Genomic DNA, 15,408 nt, shown 5'->3' with positions numbered 1-15,408 from the left:
CCTTTTTCTTTTAAAACATGAGCCCCAGTGCTTCCGTCTGAAACCTGGTGTCCCCTCTGCTTATCATATCCAGAGACCTTGCACTAAGAGGAGATGCCTGCCAACAGGTGCAGTCCCCATTGCCAGGCCTGCCACATCCATGGGGTGCTGCGTCAAGCCGCACACCTGTCTCCCGCTGCTAGCCCCTCAGCATCCACAGGAGATGCCACATAATGGGCCGCACCTACTTCCCAGTATAGTATAGTTCAGTAGGAGCACCGCTTTTTCAGCCTCTGCCTGAGGCCAATAGCTGACCACCTGCCTCCATTGCTCTTTAACACGAGCTCTCCTTCTCATGCCTCTCGCTCCTTCTTCCTTCTTTAACCTCCATTCTCTCCTTTGCCCTTATTCTTCTGATCTCTCCTCCCCTTTTCCCCTTCCATGCAGGCTCTCTTTATACAGCCTGATCTCGTGGAGATGTGACCCTCCGTCCACTCCGACGTTTGAATACACGACATGATCAATCTGCTCACATTTGCACTTAAATGCATGATCAGCCAAGCACTGCAATCAACCACTGATGTGTGGCCAAGCACTGCAATCAACCACTGATGTGTGCCATCATGTGCACATCTGCACCTGTTCAAGGCCTGCACGCTGTTGGGACACACTTTATTTTTTTTAAAACCAGCATAAAGCAACGGACCACTTATCACACCTGGTCACTGGCAGTATGTAGTTTGCACATTCTCCCCATGTCTACTTCAGTCTTTTCTGCTTTTTTTCAAACTTTTCAAAGATGTGCATGTTTGGTTGATTAGTGAGACATGTTTTTGGAATAAAAGTGTGCCTTGCAAAGGATGTATAACCTGAGTTAGTATATGATTTGTCATTAAACCAGATTAAGAAGGTTCAGGTAATAGATAGATGGACTAATTTCATATTGTAAATTGTTTACATTGCGTACGTTTTGTTGTTACTCTGTTAATGAGTGTTTTCAGTTACCTTAGTTTTTCGAGGTCCAACTTCAAAAAACGCTGAATTTTTTTAACTTTGGATTTAAATCCTTCAAATTGACTGTACTGCAGTTTCAAATGTATAAGGTCTTATTTAACATTGAGTTATATACATTTAGCCATGAACATTTGTTATTCATCTGTCTTATTTCACTTTTATTTTAATTATTAAGTGTGTCACATTTTGTGCCTAAATATAGTTTGGATTAGAATACAGTGTTAGGTAAACTGGCCAAGAATAGTTGCACAGGATACAGAAAAGAAGGATGTATTAAAAGAGTAATCTGCATTCTCTAATTTATTTCTTTTGTGTAGTGATAGAATTTAATTACATTTCATTTGTGTAGTGATAGAATTTAATTACATTTCATAACTGATAGTCTACGCCCTTTGATGGATTAATAACTGTTAATTGTACAAAGCTTTAAGTAAATGCTGACAATTTCCCTTCTGCTTGCATATGTCATACTACTGACTATGCTTGTGAAAAAGACATTCAGCATACACTGTCATTTGCATAATCCTCTCTGTTATAAAAATTGAGGGAGCAAACTACACAGAAACAAGGTTTATTAATTTCTTATGAATGTATATCTTGCACTACTGTGCTTTTCTTAATGCATAATATGAGGAGAAAAAAAACAAGCTAGTTAAACAATGATGTCAATTAATGAAAAAAACTGTTAAATAATGAAAAAAATTAATGAAAAAATGTGAAACTATTTGGAACAAAATCCTGAAGCCACATGTAGTCACCTAAGGCTGGGGTAGGAAACCACCCCTCTGACTAGTACTAATTCAAGCCTTCCTGTCAAAGTCCAGCATAACTGACATCATTGCAATCAGAAGAATACTTGAAAAGAAGTTCAGTGTTGTTTGCACACTGGAAAGGATATTAAAAACTCAAAAGATTCAGCTCTATGGCCTTCATCAGGCCTGATGGTGACTAAAAAACATACTAACTTCACTGTATGTGAAATATGACCTCTGTTAGTACATAATTTTAAATTGCAAACATCTTACTTTAGATGAACAATTTTACATTTATTAAACCCAACCTGTGTGGGTATCCTCAACCTTTCATGTTCCTGTGCCAGATCTTTTGACTATGCATTTGGTGTGTACTATATTGAGCTACAGTCTTCACCCACAGTTTGAGTACTGTCAGTCTTACCATGGCTTGTCATAAATCAATAGCCCCATTTGACATGATACTATGTGCAACACAATTGCTAACAAGTGTCCAACAGTGATAACCTTTTGTATGCTGCTAGCATGCTATCACATTCTGCTATTTTGAAGGAATCTTGACCTACTCATTTACTTTTGTGGGAAAGCAGAAAACGCATTTTATCAATACCATACCCAGCTAGCTCTCTTAAAAACAATCATTGACCACACTGTTTAATTGTAGGCCTTGTAGGCATTTTAACATTTTTAACTGATTACTTTTTTTGTTTTGATGGTGAAGGTGGTAGGTAGATAATGCAGTCAACATGTAGTTGTCTCTAATTAAGCAGTTTACAAAATAAGAATTGTATGGCAATTCTGAAATTAATAATATATATGTATACAGTAAATGGAAAACCTTTTCATATAGCATATAAGTGAAGTTACCCAAAGTGCTTCACAACAAATGAAATCAAGTGGTAGGTTATGAAAGAAAATATATAAATATATATTATATAAATGAAACTAGCTCTTCTGTAGTGACCCCCATGGATATCATTAATCATAATATCACAGTCCTCACCAAGATAAATCTAACTTTCGGTGAAACCAAATGATAACAGATTTTACTTTCTCATTATTTATTCAACACAAAAATAGCCAACATCTGTAAACCGTGTGTAAACATAAGTACACCTTATACAGTATATTCAGTAGCTTAAGCCCATGTCACACTACATGTCCTTTTCAGTGATTTTTCAGTTCAACACTTCATCTACATAATCTTAGCAAGTCAGGGGCTGTCATGGTGAGCTCTTGTGGATGCCAGTTGTGTAGTTTGATATTCTGCGACTCAGTCAGACCAGCCTTCAACTCGCCTCAATCCTGTAAATTGCGTTGGTACCTGTAGAAGCCTGTTGTGTTAACTTTATCTCATCTCAGTTCTCCATAAAAATACAAGTTCAATTTTTTTTTTCTTGACCATTACTACAAGCAACACAGGTTAAGTAACAGGTAAAAAAAAAATGTTTTTGGAAGTATACCTTTAAGGGACTCGCCTAAAGGGGAAACAGTGTTCACAAAATCACTAATAACCACTCTTGATTATATTGTTTTGAGATACCTCAGTTGTGCTAATAAAACATCTTTCACCCATTTAAACAGCCATCACCAACTTATATTGTTGACCACTGCCTGTATATATTTATGGAATTTTTACTATTCACTGATTTAATTTGTAGATTTTAGAGCTACTGGTGCAGAGGGATGGTGAGTTTCAAGAGCTAATGAGGATAGCTCATGAACAAGGAAAAGTTCATCAGGAAATGCAGTTACTGGAAAAAGAGGCAGAAAAAAGAGACACTGACATTCAGCAACTTCAGAAACAGCTGAAAGAAGCAGAGCACATACTGGTAGGCCAAAAAATAAACTGAAAGCATTAAAATCCTTTAGAAATCTTGAACATTGATTGCAATGTTCAAGTTTTGCTTTAGGATATATTAGAATAGCATGAAGTGTTGACATGATTTGTATTGATTCTTTAGTGAAAATAAGACAAGAAATATATTAAGGCTATATAATTTACTAATTGATTATCTATGCTAATTGTAATACATTTCCATTTTTAGATTTCATACTACATGTGTACAAAAAAGTGATGGAAATATTGGAAGTGCACAAAGAAGATAGCTGCCTGTTTAGGGCTTCAGTGGCTCATCTCTTAAACAGATTGTAAAAGGGGTCTCAAGTTAAATGCCTGGAGGGCCACAGTGACTGCAGGTTTTCATTCCAGTCACTTTCTTAATTAATATGTAACTACTGCTGCTAATGGAGCAGACTTGTTTGCCTTAATTTGAAATCGACTCTCCTTTTAAGATCACAGATGCTAAATGTATTTTTTTCCTTAGCCAGCTGTTAGTTAACTAAGGCCCAGGTCAGAAAACGTTCAGATTGTGACCTCCGATAAAGACAATAAACTATAATAAAAATATCTGGTGTATTAGAATGTTTGCACTGCCAAGACATATAATTAAAGTAACTTGTACGATTAACAGCAAGAATTGGCTTATAATTATAAAGTAGGTTGCAGTGAAAACCTGAGCAATTGTGGCTTTTAGCAGCGGAGTCTAAGACCATAGATTCATATGTTTTTTTTGACCTGGAACAGCTTGTTTCATATAATGTTCAGTTGTTTAAGAAATAAAATATGCACTTTAGGTTTTTGGAATCTTAAAGTGAGTCAATCAAAATCAAAGCAACAAAGTCAGTTAACATTAGCAGCCATTAGTTGACTGGCAATTAAAAATGAAGCTGGAAGGAAAACCAATAGCTACTATAATTCCTAGTCTTAAAGAAAACCCATACTTTGCTACAGAGTGATGATAAAACATGTATTTTAATAAAGTGTATTGTTTTGCCTAGTAGATATTATTGAGCAAGAAAAGTTTTCTGGGAGTACTTCAATGATATCTTAGAAATTTTTTTATATGTTTGTAGGCAACAGCAGTTTATCAAGCAAAGGAAAAACTGAAATCAATAGAAAAAGCAAGGAAGGGTGAGTATTCAATTTTTAATATCAATATGAGTATGTATAACAAGTATGTATTTAGTAAAAAAAATGCATAGTGCTCATAACACTGTAGGAATTTTACAGCTAAATGCAAATTGCACACTTTACAAATCACATGATGAACACACACACAAACATGCAGATTAGGCTAAACATACTAATAAAATAGCAATTTCAAATGATTAACGTTAACAAAACTTTACAGTATAAGCCTATTAATGCTATGATTGAGATATTGCCAGGTGACCACAGAGGACAGCAAAACAAAAACTGGAGAAAATAAACCATTTGGGGTCCACGGTCAGTTATAACACAAAATCGTGTTACATTTCCGAAGACCTTGTCCAGCTAGCTTACCAACCTGGCCATTCTACAGTATATGTTTGTGCAGGGCAGTCTAGTAAAGGCCATGTCACATTACACAACTTTTCTAGAAATGTTCATTTGTAGCCTTTATTTACATAATCTTAAGAGTCAGAGGCAGATGGTAGCGTTTTTCCATAAAGCCAGTCCCATAATGTGATATTATCCCCAGTGGCTCACTTTAGTCCATGTTTCACCCTGACAAAATCAAAGTCGTAGGGGCGAGCACTGTGTGCATTATAGCTGACAACCAATGAATGCTAATCGAGAAGTATAATGCATATGAAGCAACAGTGAATAGGCGGAGTGGTGGCTCTGAGGCTAGGGATCTGCACTGGCAATCGGAAGGTTGCCGGTTCGAATCCCGTAAATGCCAAAAGGGACTCCGCTCTGTTGGGCCCTTAAGCAAGGCCCTTAACCTGCAATTGCTGAGCGCTTTGAGTAGTGAGAAAAGCGCTATATAAATGCAAAGAATTAATTAATATGGAATAACACATGTTTTAAAACTCACAAAATAAAGTGCTCATTTGTGTTATGTTATACCTACCAGGACAGAATGGTAAAAGAGGAAAACCAAAAAGGACATATGACTGAACTTGTTCTACTTGTTAACCCTTTGTACAAAAAGGACATATGACTGAACTTGTTCTACTTGTTAACCCTTTGTACAATGCTGGCTGTGTCGGTCAGCACACTATTGGCTGTCACAAAAAGAAGTGAGCATGACAGTGTTAGAAGGTTGGCACAATGTCAGTAAATTGAACTTTCAAAAAATTTCAGTTGCTTAAATTGACATGGTCTGGTGATGAGATTAGCAACAGCAGTCAGCAAGTCTGACATGCCCCATGACAAAAGTTTTGTAATGTGACATTGACCTAAAAAGACTGAGTCCATTAATAATTGGATTGTATGGCTCCCTTTTTCTTTTTTTCCCTTTCCCATTGTTTAGCAGTATGGTAGGGGCACAAAGTTCCACAGCACAGTACTGAGAAGGGTCAGTAACAGTTTTTAATTATAGCAATGTTTTAATTTATTATGTAAATGACTGTCAAAGATGAGGGAAAATTAGAACAGTTAATCAGCAGATCTAATCAGGTTATGCTGAACTAATATACTGCGTCTCTTATAGAAGTAGACAATTCATTCCACAGGATTGGGGCCCTTTAGCTAAAAGCTCAACATCTAACAGTTACCTTGCTGATCCTTACAAGCTCTAGTAGCCAAGTATTTTTTATGTTTAAAGTCGGCCTTAAACTTAACTGTAACCCAGTGTAAAGACTTAAGTACAGGAGTTATGTGGTCATAACACTAGTTCTAGTAAAGATTTTTGTGGCAGCATTTTGAATTAACTGAAGCAAACAAAACAGAATAATTTGAGCAGTCTTTGAATAATGTATTGCAGTAGTCAGTTCTACTAGAAATAAATGTGCAACTTTATTTGTCCTTGTCCTGTACATTTAGAAGTTGTCTTAATTTGCCTACATTTTTAAGCTGGGAATGGCAGATTTCAGGTAGTGTTATAATGTGTATTTAAAAGACATATGTGTAATAACTGCTCCAAGACCTTAGTCTTGACTGAATTGATAAGCAGAGGATGTTATATACTGTATAGTATGGGATAAAATCATTATTTGCTTTTTTAGATGCTTTTATGCTTTAAGAGTAATAAGAAATCATATTTTTCCATTACTGTGCACTGAGTACAGAAGTTTCACCAAGTGTACCTTAACATCTGTTTGCATAACAGAACAAACTGTGCTATTGCAAGAGTCAAAGTACAATTTTACTCTTCAGTTTGTAACTTAATGTGCTGCATTGTATTATTATAAATTATTTCCAAATTTGGTACACAGTGCAGATAAGTTTTTTTTTGTATTGCTGTATGTCTCTTGATAGGTCTACATTTTGAAAATTTATTTATCTGTGAGTAATTTCTATACAAATGTTTGGAAAAGTCTTGTAAATTTAAAACTACTATGTGATTAATTCTTTTGTTTTTCTTTCCCTGCTCTTTTTATTATAGGAAGTGTCTCCTCTGAAGAAGTTATTAAATATGCCCATAGGATAAGTGCAAGTAATGCAGTATGTGCTCCCCTCAATTGGGTGCCAGGTAGCTTTTTAAATTGTTTTTTATTTGCCATATGACAATGATCACAAGTTAATATTTTGTCTTTTTATGTGCTTTTTTTCTTCATCCATCCATCCATCCATTTTCCAACCCGCTGAATCCGAACACAGGGTCACGGGGGTTTGCTGGAGCCAATCCCAGCCAACACAGGGCACAAGGCAGGGAACTAATCCCGGGCAGGGTGCCAACCCACCGCAGGACACACACAAACACACCCACACATCAAGCACGCACTAGGGCCAATTTAGGATTGCCAATCCACCTAACCTGCATGTCTTTGGACCGTGGGAGGAAACCGGAGCGCCCGGAGGAAACCCACGCAGACACGGGGAGAACATGCAAACTCCACGCAGGGTGGACCCGGGAAGCGAACCCGGGTCTCCTAACTGCGAGGCAGCAGCGCTACCACTGCGCCACCGTGCCGCCCCTTTTTTTCTTCATTTGTTTACTAATACATTTAGGGTGTGAAAACATTGTATGCTTTACTATGTGGTGGTTATTTATTTATAAAATGTTGTTGGATATATATGGAGATTCACTTGAAAGAGTCCCCAGATATTCTGTAATAACTCTGGTTAGAATGAAGAGATCTGAACGAAACAACGTGTAATGTGCTTCTCAGTATATGGAGCTTCAAACAAGCCGGGATGCCCCTGCGTCGGAGTGATGAGGTGTGCCGGACAGCTGCTGCGACATTTAACCTCTGTTTGCAACTTCTGGGTGCATGCCACACATACCCCTTCACTCAGACTTCTCATCAGGATGGTGGTGTACAATATTAAGTAGCACGTCTAGAGTGTGCGAACCTACCGAGTCACCAGTTCATTTAAGCGATGTCAGAATCAACTGGATGAACATGAGTTAACGAAAGGTTACTTCCAGCAAGATGGAGCAATGTGTCACACATTGGCAAGGCAGAAACTGAGACCTTCTTTGGCAACAAGGTAATTTCAAAGGGGGTTTGGCCACCATGGTTGCCAGATCTGACGCCACCAGACTTCTTCCTTTAGGGGATGCTTAAAGGAAAAGTCTATTGGAACAAGCCTCACACTGCGGAAGATTTGAAGGAAAACATCCAACGTGAAATTACTACTATTCCCCCTGCAAGACGCTTGCTGATACGTCGAGGAACATGGAGCGCTGCGTCGAAATGTGTCTGTCAGAAAACGGACTCTTTACAACAGTGGTATACAGAAGATCATCTCTCACTGTATTGAAACGTAGAGCCATTGGGCTACAGCTGCAGAAGATTACATCAGGAATGATACACTCCTGTTAACAAGGAACAGGAAGAGGAAGCTATAGTTGACATGTAATCACCAGGGGCCTCATGTGTAATGGCGTGCGTAGAACTCACACTATAACATGGTGTAAGCACAAAAGCAGAAATGTTCGTACGCACAAAAAAAATCCAGATGCATAAATCTGTGCGAATACCAACTTCCACGTTCTTCCGCTACATAAGTCCCAGTCAGCGTGAAAAGTAACACACGTACATGTGCCTGCTGTCCCGCCCCAACTCCTCCTAGAATTACGCCTCTTTGAATATGCAAATCAATATAAATAGCCCTTAAGCTCAGCCTTCTGTGAAAAGAAAATGGCAAAAGCACGAGGGAAAATAGAAGAATTTCAGCGGATACTAAGTGGATGCAAGGAAAAACGTACTATGTGTTGGTTTAAACAGTGGTATAAACAACAAAAGGAAGTTGATCGAGTGACACAGTGTGTTGGAGAAACTCGAAAGCTCAAGTTCACAAAGTCGCACAGTGCCCGAAATTAAAAAGAAGTTGTCACATATCAAAGTTGGGAAAAAAGCACAAAATGTCAACTTTAATCTTGAAATTTACACTTTAATCACGTAGTTTATTTTGTCATTAAAGTAGAACATCGTAAACTTAATCTTAAAATCGTTTAATTTACTAGTTTCTCAAATCCCATCGTAACTAAAGTAGCGCGTTAAATGCTTTGTTTTGTATTTGATCTTCTATGTGCTCTATGTGTGTGAATCAGTACGTGCTTCTGGGCTTTCTCTTCCTCCGACAGGACACAGAATCCATTATATTCGTAATATTACAGCTCTCTGAATAATTAAAATACTGAGATGTATACGTGATATCATTTTCATGATGATAGGAGTTAAAGTATGTTATTAAACATGGGAACATGGTGGTGCAGTGATTGTTCATGTCTCACGCAAGATGCTTGCTGCGCCATGCGCGTTTTCGATGAAATACTTTATTGTAGCAGTACTGTCTCTTTCAAATGTACTAACCCCCAATTCCTGTCCTTACTTTTCTTTCTCCAAATACCCAATCGCCACACAATCAGGTCTGTAATAGATGTTAAGCCATCTGTAAGCTTAGAACACAGATTCTTCAGAACTTTTAAGGAACATTGAAATATCTTCGTAGTACATGTTTAATTATTCTATCCATTCATCCTTCCAGTGTCATGCCAGCACCAGCAAGAATACAGCGCAAGGCAGGAACAATCCGTGAATGGAGCGCCAGCTCCTCGCTAGTGCTGCGGCACCGTGTCCTCACATGTTTAATTATTAACAATATAGATTATTTAAATGAAGTTAGTTTTATCTATATAATAAACATATTTTGCTGCATTTCATCTTAAAAATGGTATCGTCATCATATGTAAATATGTGCTTTATAAAGTGACAAGATAAGGTTGTGCAATATTATAACTGTAGTGTAAGTTTACAGTGAGGTAATTGTACTTATAAGTACAAACAGTTCTACAAGGAGCACTTGATGGACTGATTGATTGCGTTTATAGTTCTTGGGATGAAACTGTTTCTGAACCCCGAGGTCCGTACAGGAAAAGCTTTGAAGCGTTTGCCATGTGAGAGCAGTTCAATAAACAGCGTGGCTGAGGCAGCATGTGCTTGATGCGGTATACCGATAATTCTCTTTCCGATCAGCTGCTGTAGATCTGTGATTCCCCACTCAGATATAGTGATATAAATACTCCGAGTGGTGCAGTGAGAGTAATATGGAAAAAGATGATGTGCTGTGGCAACCCCTAACGAGAACAGCTGTAAGAAGGAAAAACAGGGTGCAGTGAGAGTAACAACGCTAAAGCAGCTATGGTATTTGGAATACATTATATTGTTACAGGTTAATTACAATCAGATGGCTTAAACTAATAAACAATATGCAGTTAGTTTCAGTGTATATGATAAAGCTGTGTCAGGAATGTGGATCTAAAAAAGAAAGGGTAACCACACAGGGACGGTAGCACTGCTTTGACGCTGGGTGCCGGCAGTTTGCAAAACCGAGCAGAGAACTTGCGTACACCAGGGTTGGAGCTACCGTGAAAATGTGTGTGGCTTTACGCCAAGTTTAGGTTTTATACATCGCGATTTGAGGGTGGAAATGTTCATACACAACATTTTTGTGTGTACGCACCGTTTATACATTAGACCCCAGGACTGGATGACAGGAGACTGGAGAAATGTAGAAGAGAACATCAGATTTTTCGATTTATCCTGCAACATACTAATTGCAGAGTCAGAATTTGATGTAAACCTCTTGAGTTCAGGGAACCATCCTCCCTTATGTCAATTTATCAGTGGTTGTGTGAGGTTGGGAGATTCAGTCACTTCAAATAAACAGATTTTGATAATGAAATGTTTTAAACAGTTTTTAGGTTTTGCGGCAGGGGAAATGAAAACAGCAATTTTTTTTTAAACAAACTTAACTAATTTTCGTTTGTTAAACTTGGTTTTAAAGAAAACAATGTTTTGAAATTGACATGTATTTTCAAAAGACCATGAATTTTTCTGTCTTAACTTGCTGTAAGTAATCAGTTGCTGAGAGGATCTGAAATAGAGAAATTGCTGCTTACCTGTGTGTTAATCTGCTAAATTATTCAAATGTTAATTATTTATTATGTTAACCTTATATGCTTGAGATATTTTTATATTTTTACATGTAAGCTACATAAACATACATTGGGAATTAGAAAACTATGGTATATATGCATCTGTGGAAGAGTACATTTACCTGGAAAATATCCTGGAAAAAAAGTCTTTTAAAAGGAGTGAGATCTGTGAATATTCAAGAAAAAAAATAACGTTGCTTTTCTACTTCTGTGGTCAAAGGTCTCAATCATGATCTAAAGAGAAAAAAAAATATTTTTCGCCTAAAAGGCCTAAATGCCAAGATAATATTTTAGTAAGGACCAATTCTGATTAGAAAGAGATTAGTTTGGCCAAATTTTTCACTCCAGTTATACAAAGAAAGCTAGAAGTGTGGGAATTTTAATACATAAAACAATCACATTTGTAGTATCAGATGTAGTACCTGATCCTGAAGGGTGATACGTCATGATGATGGGTAATTTATTTAAATCTAAAGCAATCTTGATAAATACACACATAATGTGGATGATGGAGATTTCTTCCAAAATGTATTTACAACTATTCCTAATATGAACACTCATAAAATTATAATGACTGGAGGCTTTTTAATTGTGTTTTAAATCCAGACCTGGACAGGTCTTCAATAACAGTGGTGATAACATCTAATACATCTAAAAAATATTTTATAAAAAAATTTCAAATATGTTAGCCCCACTATTAGCAACAGTTGTAGAAGCTAGAGACATCAAAATTCTACCTCAAACTTTTTGCCAAGCATTATTATCTTTCCAAAGAAAAATAAGGACTTACTATAATGTGCGTCATACAGACCTATTTCACTTCTGAATAATGATGTTAAGGTACACTCCAAAGTTCTAGCTTCAAGGATTGAGAAAGTACTTCATTCTGTAATATCACAAGGCCACACTGGGTTTATTTAAGGCAGATAATTAGCTTCTAATCTTCGTTTATCTAATGTAAGATACTCACCCCTAAAATCTAACACTACTAGAGATCTTATTATCTTTGGATGCAGAAAAAGCATTTCACATGGTTGAATTGGATTACCTATTCATCCCAATGCACAAATTTGGGTTTGGCCCAAACATATGTGCATGGATAAAACTACTTTATACTAGTCCAGAAGCCTTTGTGTGTATTAAAATTATGTCAGACTATTTCAAACTCGAATGTGGGAATCAACAAGGATGCCCCCTATCACCGATGCATTTTGAAACTGCCATTGAGCCAAATATACAAGCTATAAAGAACAGGAAATTGACACAAATTGATTAATATACACAATCCTTGTCTGCAATAGAAATAAAATTGTGCTGTAGTTCTTTATTTGCTCTGTTCTGTGCCCCAGTAAATACAAATTATCACCAGTATACTAATAACCTAGTTGTCCATCAATCACTCAGAATATAGAACCAGTGCATGTAGCACTTTAAGGCAGAGAGGCTTTTATCTACATGATGATCATCCTTTTCTACCCTCTCAAACCTATAAGGTATTTAATGTTTGGAAAATGTCCAGAATTAAAACACTTGGAGAAATGTATGTAAATAATGTATTTGCATCCTATGAATAATTGTGCTTCAAATTTAACTTCCCATCAAAACTTCCCAACACACAGTTAACATTCTGGACAAAAATATATGAATACTTATCAGACAGCCTTGGTGTTACAATCATTCCTGTTCCATTAAATAGCTGTGTTTGGTGTCCACCCAGATGGGTTTAAAGTGGAGAAGGACAAACTGATTGTAATTGCCTACACCACATTACTAGCACATGGACTTATCTTGCTCAACTGGAAGAATCCCAGCCCTCCTGTTACAAGTCACTGGGTAACTAATGTTCTATACCAGTGGTTCCCAAACTCAGTCCTGGGGACACACTGTGGCTGCAGGTTTTTGTTCCAACCAAATTCATAATCGGTGACAACACCTGGTTACAATGGTCTCATTTAGCTGGTATTTTGTTTTCTCATATTCTACATTCAGAAAAGCACAGCAGCATGATTCTTTTACATTTATAAGACATTTAGAAATATTTCTGCTTATGCTATAGATTGAAATGCTTTATAGTCTTTTGTTGCTTTCGTTATATTTTGCCCTTTCTCTGTGCAGTTTTCCCCCCTTCGTTGTATGTTATTAATGACAGTTAAAAAAGAGCAGAGCAGACACCCAGGCAAACAACACTGAATAATCAAAGGCTGCAACTACTTTAGCATCTGACCCACTGATTAGTAAATAATGGATTCATTAAACAATTAGAACGCCTAGAAAATTAGAATGAAAATCAAGATGAACTTATTGTTAAAAAAAATATTAATAATAATACATTGTTCCCATATTACTGCTTGGTACATTGCAATGTGTGTGTGTGTGTATGTATATATATATATATATATATATATATACATGAAAGAGCAACACGTTTTCATTGTTGAGCAATATTTTAAAAATAATGAAGGTTTGGCAGCTATAGTTCGCAATTTTCATACAAAATATGGTCGGAATAGTGATTTAACTTCATCAACTGTGAAGAGATTAATTAAAAAAATTCAGGGAGACTGGATCAATTAGTGATCTTAGACACTGAGGCCGTCCTTCAACAGGTTGTTCAACACAAAACATCGAAGCAGTTTGTGAGAGTGTTGCTGAGAGTGCAGGAACATCAATTCAGCACCGTGGTCAAGAATTGAACATTTCCAGAAGCTCTCTACAGCGTATTCTCACAAAAGATTTGCATCTTCATGCTTACAAAGTTCAATTGAGTCAAGAACTGAAGCCTACTGACCACGCACAGCGAAGAGAGTTCGTTGAATGGATTTTGGAACAACAAGTGAATGCCAATTTTTCGAACAAAATCATCTTCAGCGATGAGGCTCATTTTCATCTTGATGGCTTTGTTAATTGTAAAAATTGTTGCATTTGGGGTTCAGAAAATCCACGAGTGATTGTTTGAAGTCTAAGGTTTCTGCCATCAAGCCCACGACCCCCCACACCTTGAAGGAGGAAATTGAGCGCTGTATCAACGAAATTGAGCCACATTTATGCAAAACAGTCATGGAAAATTTCGACAAAAGACTGCGTATGTGCCAGCAAAGCCGTGGAGGCCATTTACCTGATATGCTATTCCATACGTAACCCTATACTGTACACTTTATGAATCAATTAAAATTAAAAACCTGTGTTCTCTATCAAAAAGACTCTGGAACAACCTCTTTGAATTAATTACAGTAGCTGACTTAATTCATATAAAACAACTTAAAACACTTTTATTCAGGAAGGCATTTAACTTACCTTAACATTCTGAACCTTCTTTCAGTTTACACTATTTGTCCAGATGCTCAGGTTAATTTGTGTTTGTATCAGAAATGGCGTTACTTGTTCAAGGTTTTCTTGTAGTGTGTGAATGTTTGTATTGTATTGGGGTTTATTGTCTTTTATTCAATTTCAAAGCTTTGTGTACTCTGTGTTTATCTTTACTTTGTGTTTTGCGAGAATATTGTCATATATACCTCGTTTGTTTTTGAATTTCTTTTATAGCACTTTGAGCAAGGGAAAGTTGCTATATAAATAAAATTTATTATTTTTATCATTTTCAGAGGATTTGAAAGTCTTCAGCAGATCTATGGAAAACAGTTTACAGTCCCAAAGAAAGTGTGATAGCTTTCTAGGTTCCAGGGAGAGAGGATAGGCCAACTTGCTTCTCTGACCCTTTCCCCCAGAAAAGTGATAGATGCAGGCACCTTATTGTTATGGGAAGGTGTATTTTCTGGTGTTTGAATGAAGGTATCTTCCAGTTATACATTCAGAACCTGCTTATCAGCATTTTATTTTGTACATCAAAGTAAAAATTTTCGAGCTTTCTGTTACAAGCTCATAATGAATGAACTTTCAGTAAACCAAATTTTAGAAGAATTGTAGAATTTTTCAGCCACTCAAAGCAGTATCTTATTAAACAGGTGAGAGAAGGGCAGCTTGCTTCTAGATTATGTGTCTGTATTCTATGATGGAAATAAAATACATTTTGTCATGTAACAAAAAATGAACAAAATTCAACATTGTTTCTGTAGGAGATCCAAGAAGGCCATACCCAACTGATCTGGAGATGAGGAGTGGAAGACTAGGCCAGATGAGCAACCTCTCAACCAATGGTGTCAATGGTCACCTTCCGGGAGATGCACTGGCTGCTGGAAGATTGCCTGGTAAGTCTTCACCACGATGGTGGTGATGAGTGCCTGCCTCAGGGAAATGTTGAAGACTTATGTAAAGATATAGTATCTATCAGT

General features: G+C 36.9%; 2 protein-coding genes across 2 annotated transcripts in view; both read left to right on the top strand.

Annotated features, from left to right (window-relative positions):
• The window catches only part of alg11 (ALG11 alpha-1,2-mannosyltransferase), a 357,044-nt gene that overhangs the window by 218,351 nt on the left and 123,285 nt on the right, over positions 1-15,408 (top strand). The gene's annotated exons all lie outside the window — the stretch shown is intronic.
• Positions 1-15,408, top strand: part of med4 (mediator complex subunit 4) — a 29,514-nt gene that overhangs the window by 4,447 nt on the left and 9,659 nt on the right. The window contains exons 3-6 of the mRNA XM_051926262.1: positions 3,407-3,577; positions 4,662-4,719; positions 7,121-7,207; positions 15,193-15,324. Of these exons, the coding sequence (XP_051782222.1) occupies positions 3,407-3,577; positions 4,662-4,719; positions 7,121-7,207; positions 15,193-15,324 (448 nt within the window). The remainder of the gene's footprint in view (positions 1-3,406; positions 3,578-4,661; positions 4,720-7,120; positions 7,208-15,192; positions 15,325-15,408) is intronic.

This window comes from Erpetoichthys calabaricus, chromosome 4 (genome assembly GCF_900747795.2).
Source record: "Erpetoichthys calabaricus chromosome 4, fErpCal1.3, whole genome shotgun sequence".
Lineage (NCBI taxonomy): Eukaryota > Metazoa > Chordata > Cladistia > Polypteriformes > Polypteridae > Erpetoichthys > Erpetoichthys calabaricus.
This window is presented reverse-complemented; position numbering and strand designations above follow the sequence as displayed.